Source organism: Oncorhynchus mykiss, chromosome 3, assembly GCF_013265735.2.
Source record: "Oncorhynchus mykiss isolate Arlee chromosome 3, USDA_OmykA_1.1, whole genome shotgun sequence".
NCBI classification, from domain to species: Eukaryota; Metazoa; Chordata; class Actinopteri; order Salmoniformes; family Salmonidae; genus Oncorhynchus; species Oncorhynchus mykiss.
Window position 1 is genome coordinate 63,645,229 of NC_048567.1, and position 17,201 is coordinate 63,662,429.

General features: G+C 45.7%; 3 protein-coding genes across 4 annotated transcripts in view; 1 reads left to right on the forward strand and 2 right to left on the reverse strand.

Moving 5' to 3' along the window:
- Window positions 1-17,201, forward strand: part of gtf2f2b (general transcription factor IIF, polypeptide 2b) — a 56,403-nt gene that overhangs the window by 19,389 nt on the left and 19,813 nt on the right. The gene's annotated exons all lie outside the window — the stretch shown is intronic.
- LOC110520374 (BTB/POZ domain-containing protein KCTD4) lies at window positions 3,947-5,692 on the reverse strand. Its single transcript, XM_021597642.2, has one exon. The coding sequence runs from the start codon at window positions 5,515-5,517 to the stop codon at window positions 4,747-4,749; it is 771 nt and encodes a 256-aa protein (XP_021453317.1). The 5' UTR covers window positions 5,518-5,692; the 3' UTR covers window positions 3,947-4,746.
- On the reverse strand, window positions 14,468-16,213 carry LOC118964309 (BTB/POZ domain-containing protein KCTD4-like). The gene has a single exon (XM_036974902.1). It carries the CDS (start codon window positions 16,036-16,038, stop codon window positions 15,268-15,270), a length of 771 nt encoding a protein of 256 aa, XP_036830797.1. The 5' UTR covers window positions 16,039-16,213; the 3' UTR covers window positions 14,468-15,267.

Sequence of the window (17,201 nt, forward strand, 5' to 3'; positions counted from 1 at the left end):
GCTGTGGGGATGTTTTTCAGCGGCAGGGACTGGGAGATTAGTCAGGATCGAGGGAAAAGATGAACGGAGCACAGTACAGAGAGGTCCTTGATGAAAACCTGCTCCAGAGTGCTCAGGACCTCAGACTGGGGCGAAGGTTCACCTTCCAACAGGACAACGACCCTAAGCACACAGCCAAGACAATGCAGGAGTGGCTTCGGGACAAGTCTCTGAATATCCTTGAGTGGCCCAGCTAGAGCACTGACTTGAACCCGATCTAACATCTCTGGAGAGACCTGAAAATAGCTGTGCAACGACGCTCCCAATTCAACCTGACAGAGCTTGAGAGGATCTACAGAGAAGACTGGGAGAAACTCCACAAATACAGGTGTGCCAAGCTTGTAGTGTTATACCAAAGCAGACTCTAAGATGTTATCGCTGCCAAAGGTGCAACAAAGTACTGAGTAACGGGTCTGAATACATTTTGTAAAATTTCTAAAACCTGATTTTGCTTTGTTATTATGAGGTACTGTGTGTAGATTGAGGGGGGGGAAACTGGTAAATCAATCCAAATTTTTACAAAAAAGTGTCTGAGTACTTTCTGAATGCACCGTACATAGCGTAATATCCTACACTGTAAGGGAATTTGTCCAATTAGCTTACTTATGACTTCTTCAAATTGGGGGACTAGATACATAGTGCTTTATTTCTAAAAATGTAAAACATGTGTATAAACATACCCTCAAATAAAAACAGACATTCTGAACTGTCACCTATTATGAACAGTTACTTCTAAAATATGAAATGCTTTGTAGAGACACATTTTAAAATGTAGCTTTACTGTCCAAATACATGTGGAGGGGAGTGTATGTACTACATAGATAATGTACAAGTGTGTGTATATATTGGGCCTGTGTAGAACATAAAAATATTCTTTAGAATGTACAGATTCCTTTCGAATATCAAGGTTTCTAGGTTATTTAGTGCTTACTGAAGGCTGGTGATTTATTTGAGAGAGACCGCAGCATGTGGCTCAGCTCCTTTACAAAGTGATTGATTCGGCTGTGTGTGTTTGTGTGTCTCTTTCATTTGCCTTTCTTTCTCTCCCTGTCATCTTTCTCTTTTCATCTGCCTTTCTTTCTCTCCCTGTCATCTTTCTCTTTTCATCTGCCTTTCTTTCTCTCCCTGTCATCTTTCTCTTCATCTGCCTTTCTTTCTCTCCCTGTCATCTTTCTCTTTTCATCTGCCTTTCTTTCTCTCCCTGTCATCTTTCTCTTTTCATCTGCCTTTCTTTCTCTCCCTGTCATCTTTCTCTTCATCTGCCTTTCTTTCTCTCCCTGTCATCTTTCTCTTCATCTGCCTTTCTTTCTCTCCCTGTCATCTTTCTCTTCATCTGCCTTTCTTTCTCTGCCATTCATATGGCTCCTCTCTCCCCTTGCCTTTTTCTCTCTCCCTTTCTCTCTCTTTCTCTATGCCTCCCTCTCTCGGGCTCTTCCCCCTCACCCCCCTCTCTGCCTCTTCCTCCTCTACCCTCTTTCTGCCTCTCTCCTCTTCCCCCTCTCCCTTCTCTCTGCCTCCTCTCCCATCTCTGCCTCTTCCCCCTCTTTCTCTCTGCCCCCTCTTTCTCTCTGCCTCTTCCCCCTCTAGCCCTCTTTCCCCTCTAGCCCTCTTTCCCCTCTAGCCCTCTTTCCCCTCTAGCCCTCTTTCCCCTCTATCCCTCTTTCCCCTCTAGCCCTCTTTCCCCTCTAGCCCTCTTCCCCCTCTAGCCTTGGCCTCTTGTCAGTCTAGGTTGGCTGTAGTTGATCCGTCCATTAGAATCATTCCAGGGGTAAAAGGATAGTTAGGAATGTTAGTTGTTTCCCTTAGTTACGCATAGACATGGAGACACCTAATGCCATAAGGAACAAGCTCGGTGTGTGTGTGTATATTAGAGGGAAGAAAGTCAGTGTGGAGACAAACAGTGAATATTAATCTGAATAATAATCAGTTAATGGGTTGCCTCTGTTTTTTAATAAGCTGTATGCTCTCTGTATTTCTGTCTTTTCCTCTCTCTGTTGTTCTCTTGTTCTGTATTAATCCCCACCCCTCTCTCCCTGATCCCACTGCTTCTTCCTCTACCCCTCTTCCTCCATCTCTTTCTCACTCTCTCTGCCACCTGTGGCTGAGATGTTCACCAGTCTGAGCTAACAGCTAATAGGCACAGTGGTACCTTATCAAATATGGATGGGCCTTATCTGCAATTAAAAAGCTCTTAGGTTTGATGTCCCCCTCAGCATACTGCTGGCTCTGGGAGCCTCGTATTTTCTCCAATGCCAGAAGAGAGTGTGCGTGCGTGCGTGGAGCTTGAGTCTGCTGTGGTCGATCAGAAGGGATGTGTTCAGTAGTATGAAACATAGAGACAGTGTTCACTGTGTGTGTCATGAGTAGGGGGCTGTAGGTCTGAAGAAGGAGTGTGCTACAACAGATGGTTTCCGGGGGGTTTGAGACACAGGCTAAGTCGAGGTGGGTGTATAATGTGGTCAACACTACAGCTACTGTACTTAAAGCATAGACTGAGTTTGGTTGTTTTAGTAACTAATATTCTGTTCTCGCACCATCTGTTGCCTTGTTGTCAGAGATGAATTACAAGGTGGTAAAACAATTAGCCTGGGAGGCAGGGGACTCTGTCCAAACTAAAGGAAACGTGTCTGCTTAGTCAGAGGTGCACCGTATCATACTCTACCACCAGTACTCGGTACAAACATTTCATGGAATACTGACCCACTGCTCAACAACAACCCCTTTAGCAGAGTTTTGGGAAATAACTACACAATTATTGATTCAATATGTTTAGTCTTGTTGTGGAATGTAGTATTAGCCTAAATGCATAGTGAAATAATTGATAGTACTACACATTTAAAAGGTTGAGATATGATTGTAAAAAGAGGTACACCTTGAGGGAAGAGAGCAGTGTTTATTGAATTACCTTCCTGACCCACTTCTTAAAATATCAATAGTCTCCATGGTCTGGGGAGCATAAATCCTAGAGGCCCTGGGATGAAGACACCTGCACAGCTGTCAATCACTAACCTCACTCACCAGTGATCACTTCCTATATGAAATGTTGGCTTATAACATTGGGCTCCCGAGTGGCGCAGCGGTCTAAAGCACTGCATTTCAGGCGTCATTACAGTCCCTGGTTCGAGTCCAGCCTGTATCATGTCTGGCCGTGATTGGGAGTCCCATAGGACGGTGCACAATTGGCCCAGCGTCATCCAGGTTTGGCCGGGTTTGGCCGTCATTGTAAATAAGAATTTGTTCTTAACTGACTTGCCCAGTTAAATAAAGGTTAAATAAAAATAATGTAAAAAAATGATAAATGTAGTGAAATGGGAAAAGAGATTTAATATAGGAGTTCAGATTTGATTATGATCCCTCCTGGTAGGTTATTACATTACAGATGTAGGATCTTAATTTGAGCCAGTTTGCTACAGCAGGAAAATAATCCTTTAGAAACAGGAAATGTGAATTATTATATGGATTATAAATAATTTACATTTTTGTACGGGTTGATACAAGTCTGAAATTTCAAAGTGGAAATTATAAACTTCAGAAGCTTTTTTTTAAGCCTCAAATACACTTCATGTTTTACTTTTCCTGAATGAAAGAAGGTTCTGCAACGGTGATTAAGATCCTAAATCTGTATGTTTGGTTTGAGGTGACTGCTCTGGGATGTTGGGCACGGATGCATGTTCCAGTACACTAAGCTGACTTTCTAAGTTAACTAACTAAGCTAACTCTGTTACAGTTCTACGTCTGATACATTAGTTCCCAGTCTATTCTATTAAAGCGCTATGGTCAGCTCTGTCTGCCTTAATCAACTGTCATAATGTTGATGCAATTAAATATGATATACAAGTCCCCTTGTACTGTATATAATAGAGTAGACACAAATGCCAGCATGACTTGTGGAAAATATTAGATAATATAATCATGCCGATATTCATGACTTTTATTTTGTGTGAAACAAAACATTCACATTTCCAAAATAACACACATTGTCACATACTCACTCACAGCACTTACAATCACAATGTTGGTGTCTGATTTGAAAATCTTCACTGCACATGCATCATGCTAGATTTGAACCTTTGGGTCTAAACTCTCTGTGCTTCTCTGCTGCAGGGCATTCACACTGACCTCCCTTCCATCTAGTCAGGCAAGTTACTGCAATTAAACAATAGTTTTTTTGTCCAATGATCAGCAACAGTCAGTCAGAGGTATAGTGTTCAACTGTACCTCTCCCCAGTCTCCCCTCAGAATCCAGAGAAAGGCTTGGTCACACAACTCCACTCAAAACACAGCAACCGAAAACACACAATGTAATACCTCACGGTGCACTAAGGCTGGTTTGAAGGGGAAGCAGCCTGGATGGAAACAGCAGCTTATGTATGCGTAATTCAGTAGGGGACTGGTCCTCTGAGAGGTTGTGTTCTGTCCTGCAGCAGTGAGGGTGGATGATCTCTCTCTTGACTCTGAGGTTGGACTCCAGACAAAGTGCACAGAAATGACTGTCCTGCGTCAGTTTCAATCTAGGGGCTAGGTGTCAATCTGGAATCAGACACCTTTCTCCTTCCCTCATCCCTTCGTCTCCCTCTTGTTTCCCTCACTACCTACTGTACCTGCCCCCCTCTCTCCCAGTCTTCCCCTCTATCCACCTCCCTGTTCATTCCCTTCCTGATCCTGCTCCCCCATCTTTCCCTCTTCCCTGCCTCTCCCCACCCTCTCTTACTTGACAAAGTGCAGAGCCTCTGCGGCCACCACAGATCCCTTGCTGCTGTCCAGAGAGCTGATTAGAGAGAAGCCAGCCTTCAGGGCCAGCATCACCGTCTCTAGCTTCAGACACTCCAGGGTACACAGGAAGGTACTGTCCTGTTTCAGCACCAGCCTGGAGCCAGGGTCCGACTTGATGAAGTGGCGGAACTGGATCACGTTGGACGACACCTCAAACTCCTCCGGGAAGCCGTCCAGTCGGCTCTTTGAGATCTGAACCAGGCGCCCTTTGATCTTGTCGATGAAGGAGGGGTCGCTGCAGTACACCTTGAAGCCCTGCGACCTCTCGTCAGTCACCTCCAGGAAGGCGGGCTCCCGTTGCGCCGCCCGCATCCCCTCCCACTCTGAAATAGCCTCCACCAATCCGCTGAGGCGGTAGAACTCTGCTTCTCCTCTCAGAAGGCCCACCTCTCGGAAGTCGTCGGGCAGCTGCAGGTCTCCGGTCCGCAGGAAGTTGAGGATGTGTCTGAACACGGGGCCGTCGCGGTCGATGAAGGGGTTGCCCATGGAGTCAGTGTGCTGGATGGGCTTCCTGCCGCTGGCCAGCTCCTCCAACACTGACCCCTGGTGGCGGCTGAGGGTGGTGCGGTGTGCGGCATAGAGAAAGCCCCCCACGTTGAGAGTGATGGTGCCTGAGGAGGGCTTCTTGATGCTCTTGCTGGGCTGCAGCAGGTCTGTGTTGATCTGTCTCAGTTCACTGTCCATCCTTCTGAGGTTCCATTCCATGCCGCTCCCGCTCAACAACCGCACAGTCTTTTTGTCTGTGTGTGTGTCCTCAGGATAAGTGTGTAGCGTGCAGTAACAAAGTGTGTGTGTGTGTGTTAGCGTATGGGAGCGTCACGGAGAGGTACTGGCATAGAGAGGAGTGCAGAGCGCACTGGTAACAGAATGAGTCTGCTTCTATTTGTCTCTCTCTCCTCCCTCTACATCCCTCCCTCACTCTCTCACTCTCTCTCTCTCTGTGTGTTGGAGGAAGAGAGGGGGCCAGTGCCATCCTCCGTCATAGGGTGGGAGGAGAGAGTGTGTGTGCTTTAGAGAGAGAGAAAACAACAGAGTAGAAAGAGTGGCAGGTGCACTCCTTGCCCCTCTCTCATCCTCTCTAAATCTCCCTGTCCTTTCTTTCCCCTCTCTTTCCTTCCTCTCTAAATCTCCCTGTCCTTTCTCTTTCCCCTCTCTCTCCTTCCTCTCTAAATCTCCCTGTCCTTTCTCTTTCCCCTCTCTCTCCTTCCTCTCTAAATCTCCCTGTCCTTTCTCTTTCCCCTCTCTCATCCTCTCTAAATCTCCCTGTCCTTTCTCTTTCCCCTCTCTCATCCTCTCTAAATCTCCCTGTCCTTTCTCTTTCCCCTCTCTCATCCTCTCTAAATCTCCCTGTCCTTTCTCTTTCCCCTCTCTCTCCTTCCTCTCTAAATCTCCCTGTCCTTTCTCTTTCCCCTCTCTCTCCTTCCTCTCTAAATCTCCCTGTCCTTTCTCTTTCCCCTCTCTCTCCTTCCTCTCTAAATCTCCCTGTCCTTTCTTTCCCCTCTCTCTCCTTCCTCTCTAAATCTCCCTGTCCTTTCTCTTTCCCCTCTCTCTCCTTCCTCTCTAAATCTCCCTGTCCTTTCTCTTTCCCCTCTTTCTCCTTCCTCTCATCCCCCTCTCTTTTTCTATTTCTCTCCATCTTCCCTTATCCCACCTCTCATCCAGCCCCCCTCTCTCTTTCTTCCAACTCTCTCTACTCTTCTCTCTCCCAGTCTTCATAATTAGCCCTCTCCTCTCGCTGATGAAAAGTTTCCTCAGCTGTGCTTCTGCACGTGAGAGCAAAGGAGGCCCTGAACACACACGCTTTATATACGCTTGCAGATACACACCAACCTCCTACCAACACACACACACACACACACACACTCTCACACACACACACACACATGACGTTGTCCTGGCTGGGAACTTGGATAACAAACCTCTCTCCCCAACCCCTAGACTGAGAGAGGGGAGGTGGCAGTATCTCTGTTATAGAGACTTACTGCAGTCAGATATATGTTAGACTGTGTTTACAGCTTTGTTCAGGGTGGCATTACTGGCAGCATGGTGGGCACATTCGCTGGCAGTGTGATGGAGAGATAGGGATAAGTGGGCAGATGACCTGATTTCTCTCTCCAAGATTGCGTACAGTTGGTTAAGATCTCCCTGTGTGTTTTTGTGGGAACAGCCCAATTACTGGTGAATGCAGGCAGGGTCTTTGATTTGTCCACATCTTCCTTGTATCCAGTTGACTGGAAGGTAATTGGGTCTAAACCGAGTGTCGTGTCTCTGTTACTATGCCAACAGTCTCTGTTACTGCTCTATAAGGAAGACCGATGCTTGTTTGTTATTATGGTCATAGACTTGTAGTGTTAGCCTCCAGAGCATGGAGCAAGGGGCTTAATCAGTAATGTACACTATATATATCAAAAGTATATCATATGGAGACAAACATAAACCTTTTACCTTATCTTAAGTAGACATAATTGCAAATTATTAAATCCTTCCAATATAAATACATTTAGAGAAACAATTTAGTTACGAATTTAACTTTAATTAAATGAGTTGACTCTGCACATGGGATGATTTCACTGAACAACAAGAGAAAGGGAATATTGAATGATCCCCAATGATCCATCGCATCTCCCAAAAACATTTTCAACATCTGTAAAATGATAGTCTAGAAACTAAAGCTTTGGTTGTTTTCCTCTCAGGCTTCCATGTCTTCTCCCTGGACCTCCTCAATGTCCACCTCTTGAACATCAGACTCTGAGGCCTCATCTTCACTGTCACTTAACAACCTTGTTGAGGATGGCTCGTTGTCAGGCTCAAAAAGCCTAGAATTTGCCCGGATGGCCACCATTTTTTCAACCGTTGTATTGGTCAGCCTGTTGTGTGCTTTGGTGTGTGTGTTCCCAAACAAGGACCAGTTGCGCTGTGAGGCGGCTGATGTTGGTGGGATTTGGAGGATGATGTAGGCAACAGGGGAAAGAGCCTCAGACCCACAAAGTCCCTTCTACCAGGTGGCTGATGAGCTATGTTGGGACGACTGCCATATTGCATCTCCATCACAAAGCCCTTGCTTGGAAGTATACATCGCCAGACTGCTAAGAACCTTGCCCTCATCCAGGCCAAGGTGGCGAGACACGGTAGTGATGACACCATAGGCCTTGTTGAGCTCTGCACCAGACAGGATGCTCTTGCAGCATACTTGGGTTCCAACATGTACGCTGGAGCGTGAATGGGCTTCAGGCAGAAGTCTTCACGCTTTTTGATGTACAGTGGGGCAAAAAAGTATTTAGTCAGCCACCAATTGTGCAAGTTCTCCCACTTAAAAAGATGAGAGAGGCCCGTAATTTTCATCATAGTTACACTTCAGCTATGACAGACAAAATGATTAAAAAATCCAGAAAATCATATTGTAGGATTTTTAATGAATTTATTTGCAAATTATGGTGGAAAATAAGTATTTGGACACCTACAAACAAGCAAGATTTCTGGCTCTCACAGACCTGTAACTTCTTCTTTAAGAGGCTCCTCTGTCCTCCACTCGTTACCTGTATTAATGGCACCTGTTTGAACTTGTTATCAGTATAAAAGACACCTGTCCACAACCTCAAACAGTCACACTCCAAACTCCACTATGGCCAAGACCAAAGAGCTGTCAAAGGACACCAGAAACAAAATTGTAGACCTGCACCAGGCTGGGAAGACTGAATCTGCAATAGGTAAGCAGCTTGGTTTGAAGAAATCAACTGTGGGAGCAATTATTAGGAAATGGAAGACATACAAGACCACTGATAATCTCCCTCGATCTGGGGCTCCACGCAAGATCTCACCCCGCGGGGTCAAAATGATCACAAGAACCACACGGAGGGACCTAGTGAATGACCTGCAGAGAGCTGGGACCAAAGTAACAAAGCCTACCATCAGTAACACACTACGCCGCCAGGGACTCAAATCCTGCAGTGCCATACGTGTCCCCCTGCTTAAGCCAGTACATGTCCAGGCCCGTCTGAAGTTTGCTAGAGAGCATTTGGATGATCCAGAAGAAGATTGGGAGAATGTCATATGGTCAGATGAAACCAAAATATAACTTTTTGGTAAAAGCTCAACTTGTGTTTGGAGGACAAAGAATGCTGAGTTGCATCATGCTTTGGGGCTGTTTTTCTGCAAAGGGACCAGGAAGACTGATCCGTGTAAAGGAAAGAATGAATAGGGCCATGTTTCGTGAGATTTTGAGTGAAAACCTCCTTCCATCAGCAAGGGCATTGAAGATGAAACGTGGCTGGGTCTTTCAGCATGACAATGATCCCAAACACACCGCCCGGGCAACGAAGGAGTGGCTTCGTAAGAAGCATTTCAAGGTCCTGGAGTGGTCTAGCTAGTCTCCAGATCTCAACCCCATAGAACATCTTTGGAGGGAGTTGAAAGTCCGTGTTGCCCAGCAACAGCCCCAAAACATCACTGCTCTAGAGGAGATCTGCATCGAGGAATGGGCCAAAATACCAGCAACAGTGTGTGAAAACCTTGTGAAGACTTACAGAAAACGTTTGACCTCTGTCATTGCCAACAAAGGGTATATAACAAAGTATTGAGGTAAACTTTTGTTATTGACCAAATACTTATTTTCCACCATAATTTGCAAATAAATTCATTAAAAATCCTACAATGGGATTTTCTGGATTTTTTTCCTCATTTTGTCTGTCATAGTTGAAGTGTACCTATAATGAAAATTACAGGCCTCTCATCTTTTTAAGTGGGAGAACTTGCACAATTGGTGGCTGACTAAATACTTTTTTGCCCCACTGTGTTTCATTACTGCAGTTTCCTCTGCTTGGAACAACAGTGAAGTGGGCAGGGAGGTACAGATTTCTTCTCATACATATGCAAGCAGAATCAGAACATCAGACAGGATGGCATTGTCTCCCTCAATCCGTGCAATGGCTACTGCTATAGGTTTCAGGCTGCTTACCACTTTCTCCCAAAATGCATCATCGAGGAGGATCCTCTTGATGGGGCTGTCCATATCGGCAGACTGTGATATGGCCATTTCTTGAGAGACTCCTTCCCCTCCAGGAGGCTGTCAAACATGATGACAACACCACCCCAATGGGTGTTGCTGGGCATCTTCAATGTGGTGCTCTTATTCTTCTCACTTTGCTTGGTGAGGTAGATTGCTGCTATAACTTGATGACCCTTCACATATCTAACCATTTCCTTGGCTCTCTTGTAGTGTATCCATTGTTTTCAGTGCCATGATGTCCTTGAGGAGCAGATTCAATGCATGAGCAGTACAGCCATTGGGTGTGGTGTGAGGGTAGGACTCCCATTTTAGACCAAGCAGCCTTTTATGTTTGCAGCATTGTCTGTCACCAGTGCAAATACCTTCTGTGGTCCAAGGTCATTGATGACTGCCTTCAGCTCATCTGCAATGTAGAGACCGGTGTGTCTGTGCTCTTGTAGAATACTGGTTGAGGGGTGGAGACTATGTAGTTAATTATTCCCTGCCCACAAACATTCAACCACCCATCGTAGATGATTGCAACACAGTCTGCTTTCTCTAGGATTTGCTTGACCTTCACTTGAACTTTGTTGAACTCTACATCCAGCAAATGAGTAGATAAAGCATGTCGGGTTGGAGGGGTGTATGCTGGGCAAAGAACATTCAGAAATCTCTTCCAATACACATTGCCTGTGAGCATCAGAGGTGAACCAGTTGCATACACAGCTCGAGCAAGACATTCATCAGCATTTCTCTGACTACGTTCCTCCATTGAGTCAAAAATACTTCTGATTCCAGGAGGACCATGAGTTGTTGCTATCGATAAGGTGTCTGATTCATCATTTTCACCTCGAATAAAAGTAGAGGGACTTTTGTCAGAGGTTGCTTGTTGTGAGCACTGAGGGAACTTTATGCATTTGGCCAGATGATACTGCATTCTTCACATATGATTTGGCACAGTATTTGCAGATGTACACAGCTTTTCATTCTACAATAGCTGCAGTGAAATGTCTCCACATATCAGATAGTCCCCGTTGCATTTTCCTATAAAGATTAGAATATATTTTTTGTAAAAAAAATAACAAATAAAATTCCATGTACATATAAATAGCTAATCAGTTAGATTAAACAACTCCTTTGTAAGTTAAATGTTTTAAAATAAAACATGTATGGAAACAGGTGAATTAACACTCCTCAGTTAGCAGGCTCAATCAAGCAAGCTAAAACCCACATGGTAGCAAAAACTAACTAGCAGAAATTGTTAACAAGTTAGAAATGATTTAAACACACTTTGCTGTAGGCTACTATTTACTAGTTAACAAAAAATAATGTATGTCCTATAAAATATATTCACCCCACCCAGTATTGCAATCAAACTTAGCAGAAAGCATATAGTCCTTGGCACAGACAGTGTGGTAGTGTGGGCTCGATAGCGTCTCATTAGTGTGCAAGAGCTTGAGAATCAACTGTACATGTGATGGAAGAATGCACTGTGCATGCAGAGAGTTGCAATTCCATTGAATTGGGGATTGTTTAACCAAAATATGCCACAAGACCTAGAATTGCCTGATGTGTATCCCATAAAAAAGGTTCACTGTTATAAGCTAACTTTTTGGATGAATTTAAACAAAATTCCCCAAATTCCTGTGCTTAACTTCCCATGGAAAATTGCCGGAAATATTCAGGAAATTTACCGGAAAATTTCCGACCCTTTGCAACCCTACCCATTGGTGACAGGTGTATAAAATTGAGAACACTGCCATGCAATCTCCATAGACAAACATCGGCAGTAGAATGGCCTTATTGAAGAGCTCAGTGACTTTTAACATTGCACCGTCATAGGATGCAACCTTTCCAACAAGTCAGTTTCTCAAATTTATGCTCTGCTAGAGCTGCCCCGGTCAACTGTAAGTGCTGTTATTGTGGAGTGGAAATGTCTCGGAGCGACAACACACAAGCCTAAGATCACCATCTTTCTCTTTTCATCTGCCTTTCTTTCTCTCCCTGTCATCTTTCTCTTCATCTGCCTTTCTTTCTCTCCCTGTCATCTTTCTCTTCATCTGCCTTTCTTTCTCTCCCTGTCATCTTTCTCTTCATCTGCCTTTCTTTCTCTGCCATTCATATGGCTCCTCTCTCCCCTTGCCTTTTTCTCTCTCCCTTTCTCTCTCTTTCTCTATGCCTCCCTCTCTCGGGCTCTTCCCCCTCACCCCCCTCTCTGCCTCTTCCTCCTCTACCCTCTTTCTGCCTCTCTCCTCTTCCCCCTCTCCCTTCTCTCTGCCTCCTCTCCCATCTCTGCCTCTTCCCCCTCTTTCTCTCTGCCCCCTCTTTCTCTCTGCCTCTTCCCCCTCTAGCCCTCTTTCCCCTCTAGCCCTCTTTCCCCTCTAGCCCTCTTTCCCCTCTAGCCCTCTTTCCCCTCTATCCCTCTTTCCCCTCTAGCCCTCTTTCCCCTCTAGCCCTCTTCCCCCTCTAGCCTTGGCCTCTTGTCAGTCTAGGTTGGCTGTAGTTGATCCGTCCATTAGAATCATTCCAGGGGTAAAAGGATAGTTAGGAATGTTAGTTGTTTCCCTTAGTTACGCATAGACATGGAGACACCTAATGCCATAAGGAACAAGCTCGGTGTGTGTGTGTATATTAGAGGGAAGAAAGTCAGTGTGGAGACAAACAGTGAATATTAATCTGAATAATAATCAGTTAATGGGTTGCCTCTGTTTTTTAATAAGCTGTATGCTCTCTGTATTTCTGTCTTTTCCTCTCTCTGTTGTTCTCTTGTTCTGTATTAATCCCCACCCCTCTCTCCCTGATCCCACTGCTTCTTCCTCTACCCCTCTTCCTCCATCTCTTTCTCACTCTCTCTGCCACCTGTGGCTGAGATGTTCACCAGTCTGAGCTAACAGCTAATAGGCACAGTGGTACCTTATCAAATATGGATGGGCCTTATCTGCAATTAAAAAGCTCTTAGGTTTGATGTCCCCCTCAGCATACTGCTGGCTCTGGGAGCCTCGTATTTTCTCCAATGCCAGAAGAGAGTGTGCGTGCGTGCGTGGAGCTTGAGTCTGCTGTGGTCGATCAGAAGGGATGTGTTCAGTAGTATGAAACATAGAGACAGTGTTCACTGTGTGTGTCATGAGTAGGGGGCTGTAGGTCTGAAGAAGGAGTGTGCTACAACAGATGGTTTCCGGGGGGTTTGAGACACAGGCTAAGTCGAGGTGGGTGTATAATGTGGTCAACACTACAGCTACTGTACTTAAAGCATAGACTGAGTTTGGTTGTTTTAGTAACTAATATTCTGTTCTCGCACCATCTGTTGCCTTGTTGTCAGAGATGAATTACAAGGTGGTAAAACAATTAGCCTGGGAGGCAGGGGACTCTGTCCAAACTAAAGGAAACGTGTCTGCTTAGTCAGAGGTGCACCGTATCATACTCTACCACCAGTACTCGGTACAAACATTTCATGGAATACTGACCCACTGCTCAACAACAACCCCTTTAGCAGAGTTTTGGGAAATAACTACACAATTATTGATTCAATATGTTTAGTCTTGTTGTGGAATGTAGTATTAGCCTAAATGCATAGTGAAATAATTGATAGTACTACACATTTAAAAGGTTGAGATATGATTGTAAAAAGAGGTACACCTTGAGGGAAGAGAGCAGTGTTTATTGAATTACCTTCCTGACCCACTTCTTAAAATATCAATAGTCTCCATGGTCTGGGGAGCATAAATCCTAGAGGCCCTGGGATGAAGACACCTGCACAGCTGTCAATCACTAACCTCACTCACCAGTGATCACTTCCTATATGAAATGTTGGCTTATAACATTGGGCTCCCGAGTGGCGCAGCGGTCTAAAGCACTGCATTTCAGGCGTCATTACAGTCCCTGGTTCGAGTCCAGCCTGTATCATGTCTGGCCGTGATTGGGAGTCCCATAGGACGGTGCACAATTGGCCCAGCGTCATCCAGGTTTGGCCGGGTTTGGCCGTCATTGTAAATAAGAATTTGTTCTTAACTGACTTGCCCAGTTAAATAAAGGTTAAATAAAAATAATGTAAAAAAATGATAAATGTAGTGAAATGGGAAAAGAGATTTAATATAGGAGTTCAGATTTGATTATGATCCCTCCTGGTAGGTTATTACATTACAGATGTAGGATCTTAATTTGAGCCAGTTTGCTACAGCAGGAAAATAATCCTTTAGAAACAGGAAATGTGAATTATTATATGGATTATAAATAATTTACATTTTTGTACGGGTTGATACAAGTCTGAAATTTCAAAGTGGAAATTATAAACTTCAGAAGCTTTTTTTTAAGCCTCAAATACACTTCATGTTTTACTTTTCCTGAATGAAAGAAGGTTCTGCAACGGTGATTAAGATCCTAAATCTGTATGTTTGGTTTGAGGTGACTGCTCTGGGATGTTGGGCACGGATGCATGTTCCAGTACACTAAGCTGACTTTCTAAGTTAACTAACTAAGCTAACTCTGTTACAGTTCTACGTCTGATACATTAGTTCCCAGTCTATTCTATTAAAGCGCTATGGTCAGCTCTGTCTGCCTTAATCAACTGTCATAATGTTGATGCAATTAAATATGATATACAAGTCCCCTTGTACTGTATATAATAGAGTAGACACAAATGCCAGCATGACTTGTGGAAAATATTAGATAATATAATCATGCCGATATTCATGACTTTTATTTTGTGTGAAACAAAACATTCACATTTCCAAAATAACACACATTGTCACATACTCACTCACAGCACTTACAATCACAATGTTGGTGTCTGATTTGAAAATCTTCACTGCACATGCATCATGCTAGATTTGAACCTTTGGGTCTAAACTCTCTGTGCTTCTCTGCTGCAGGGCATTCACACTGACCTCCCTTCCATCTAGTCAGGCAAGTTACTGCAATTAAACAATAGTTTTTTTGTCCAATGATCAGCAACAGTCAGTCAGAGGTATAGTGTTCAACTGTACCTCTCCCCAGTCTCCCCTCAGAATCCAGAGAAAGGCTTGGTCACACAACTCCACTCAAAACACAGCAACCGAAAACACACAATGTAATACCTCACGGTGCACTAAGGCTGGTTTGAAGGGGAAGCAGCCTGGATGGAAACAGCAGCTTATGTATGCGTAATTCAGTAGGGGACTGGTCCTCTGAGAGGTTGTGTTCTGTCCTGCAGCAGTGAGGGTGGATGATCTCTCTCTTGACTCTGAGGTTGGACTCCAGACAAAGTGCACAGAAATGACTGTCCTGCGTCAGTTTCAATCTAGGGGCTAGGTGTCAATCTGGAATCAGACACCTTTCTCCTTCCCTCATCCCTTCGTCTCCCTCTTGTTTCCCTCACTACCTACTGTACCTGCCCCCCTCTCTCCCAGTCTTCCCCTCTATCCACCTCCCTGTTCATTCCCTTCCTGATCCTGCTCCCCCATCTTTCCCTCTTCCCTGCCTCTCCCCACCCTCTCTTACTTGACAAAGTGCAGAGCCTCTGCGGCCACCACAGATCCCTTGCTGCTGTCCAGAGAGCTGATTAGAGAGAAGCCAGCCTTCAGGGCCAGCATCACCGTCTCTAGCTTCAGACACTCCAGGGTACACAGGAAGGTACTGTCCTGTTTCAGCACCAGCCTGGAGCCAGGGTCCGACTTGATGAAGTGGCGGAACTGGATCACGTTGGACGACACCTCAAACTCCTCCGGGAAGCCGTCCAGTCGGCTCTTTGAGATCTGAACCAGGCGCCCTTTGATCTTGTCGATGAAGGAGGGGTCGCTGCAGTACACCTTGAAGCCCTGCGACCTCTCGTCAGTCACCTCCAGGAAGGCGGGCTCCCGTTGCGCCGCCCGCATCCCCTCCCACTCTGAAATAGCCTCCACCAATCCGCTGAGGCGGTAGAACTCTGCTTCTCCTCTCAGAAGGCCCACCTCTCGGAAGTCGTCGGGCAGCTGCAGGTCTCCGGTCCGCAGGAAGTTGAGGATGTGTCTGAACACGGGGCCGTCGCGGTCGATGAAGGGGTTGCCCATGGAGTCAGTGTGCTGGATGGGCTTCCTGCCGCTGGCCAGCTCCTCCAACACTGACCCCTGGTGGCGGCTGAGGGTGGTGCGGTGTGCGGCATAGAGAAAGCCCCCCACGTTGAGAGTGATGGTGCCTGAGGAGGGCTTCTTGATGCTCTTGCTGGGCTGCAGCAGGTCTGTGTTGATCTGTCTCAGTTCACTGTCCATCCTTCTGAGGTTCCATTCCATGCCGCTCCCGCTCAACAACCGCACAGTCTTTTTGTCTGTGTGTGTGTCCTCAGGATAAGTGTGTAGCGTGCAGTAACAAAGTGTGTGTGTGTGTGTTAGCGTATGGGAGCGTCACGGAGAGGTACTGGCATAGAGAGGAGTGCAGAGCGCACTGGTAACAGAATGAGTCTGCTTCTATTTGTCTCTCTCTCCTCCCTCTACATCCCTCCCTCACTCTCTCACTCTCTCTCTCTCTGTGTGTTGGAGGAAGAGAGGGGGCCAGTGCCATCCTCCGTCATAGGGTGGGAGGAGAGAGTGTGTGTGCTTTAGAGAGAGAGAAAACAACAGAGTAGAAAGAGTGGCAGGTGCACTCCTTGCCCCTCTCTCATCCTCTCTAAATCTCCCTGTCCTTTCTTTCCCCTCTCTTTCCTTCCTCTCTAAATCTCCCTGTCCTTTCTCTTTCCCCTCTCTCTCCTTCCTCTCTAAATCTCCCTGTCCTTTCTCTTTCCCCTCTCTCTCCTTCCTCTCTAAATCTCCCTGTCCTTTCTCTTTCCCCTCTCTCATCCTCTCTAAATCTCCCTGTCCTTTCTCTTTCCCCTCTCTCATCCTCTCTAAATCTCCCTGTCCTTTCTCTTTCCCCTCTCTCATCCTCTCTAAATCTCCCTGTCCTTTCTCTTTCCCCTCTCTCTCCTTCCTCTCTAAATCTCCCTGTCCTTTCTCTTTCCCCTCTCTCTCCTTCCTCTCTAAATCTCCCTGTCCTTTCTCTTTCCCCTCTCTCTCCTTCCTCTCTAAATCTCCCTGTCCTTTCTTTCCCCTCTCTCTCCTTCCTCTCTAAATCTCCCTGTCCTTTCTCTTTCCCCTCTCTCTCCTTCCTCTCTAAATCTCCCTGTCCTTTCTCTTTCCCCTCTTTCTCCTTCCTCTCATCCCCCTCTCTTTTTCTATTTCTCTCCATCTTCCCTTATCCCACCTCTCATCCAGCCCCCCTCTCTCTTTCTTCCAACTCTCTCTACTCTTCTCTCTCCCAGTCTTCATAATTAGCCCTCTCCTCTCGCTGATGAAAAGTTTCCTCAGCTGTGCTTCTGCACGTGAGAGCAAAGGAGGCCCTGAACACACACGCTTTATATACGCTTGCAGATACACACCAACCTCCTACCAACACACACACACACACACACACACTCTCA

Bases quoted from the DNA above. Each gene is read 5' to 3' on its own strand.
- LOC110520374 (XM_021597642.2), bottom strand. From the start codon at position 5,517: ATGGAATGGAACCTCAGAAGGATGGACAGTGAACTGAGACAGATCAAC.
- LOC118964309 (XM_036974902.1), bottom strand. From the start codon at position 16,038: ATGGAATGGAACCTCAGAAGGATGGACAGTGAACTGAGACAGATCAAC.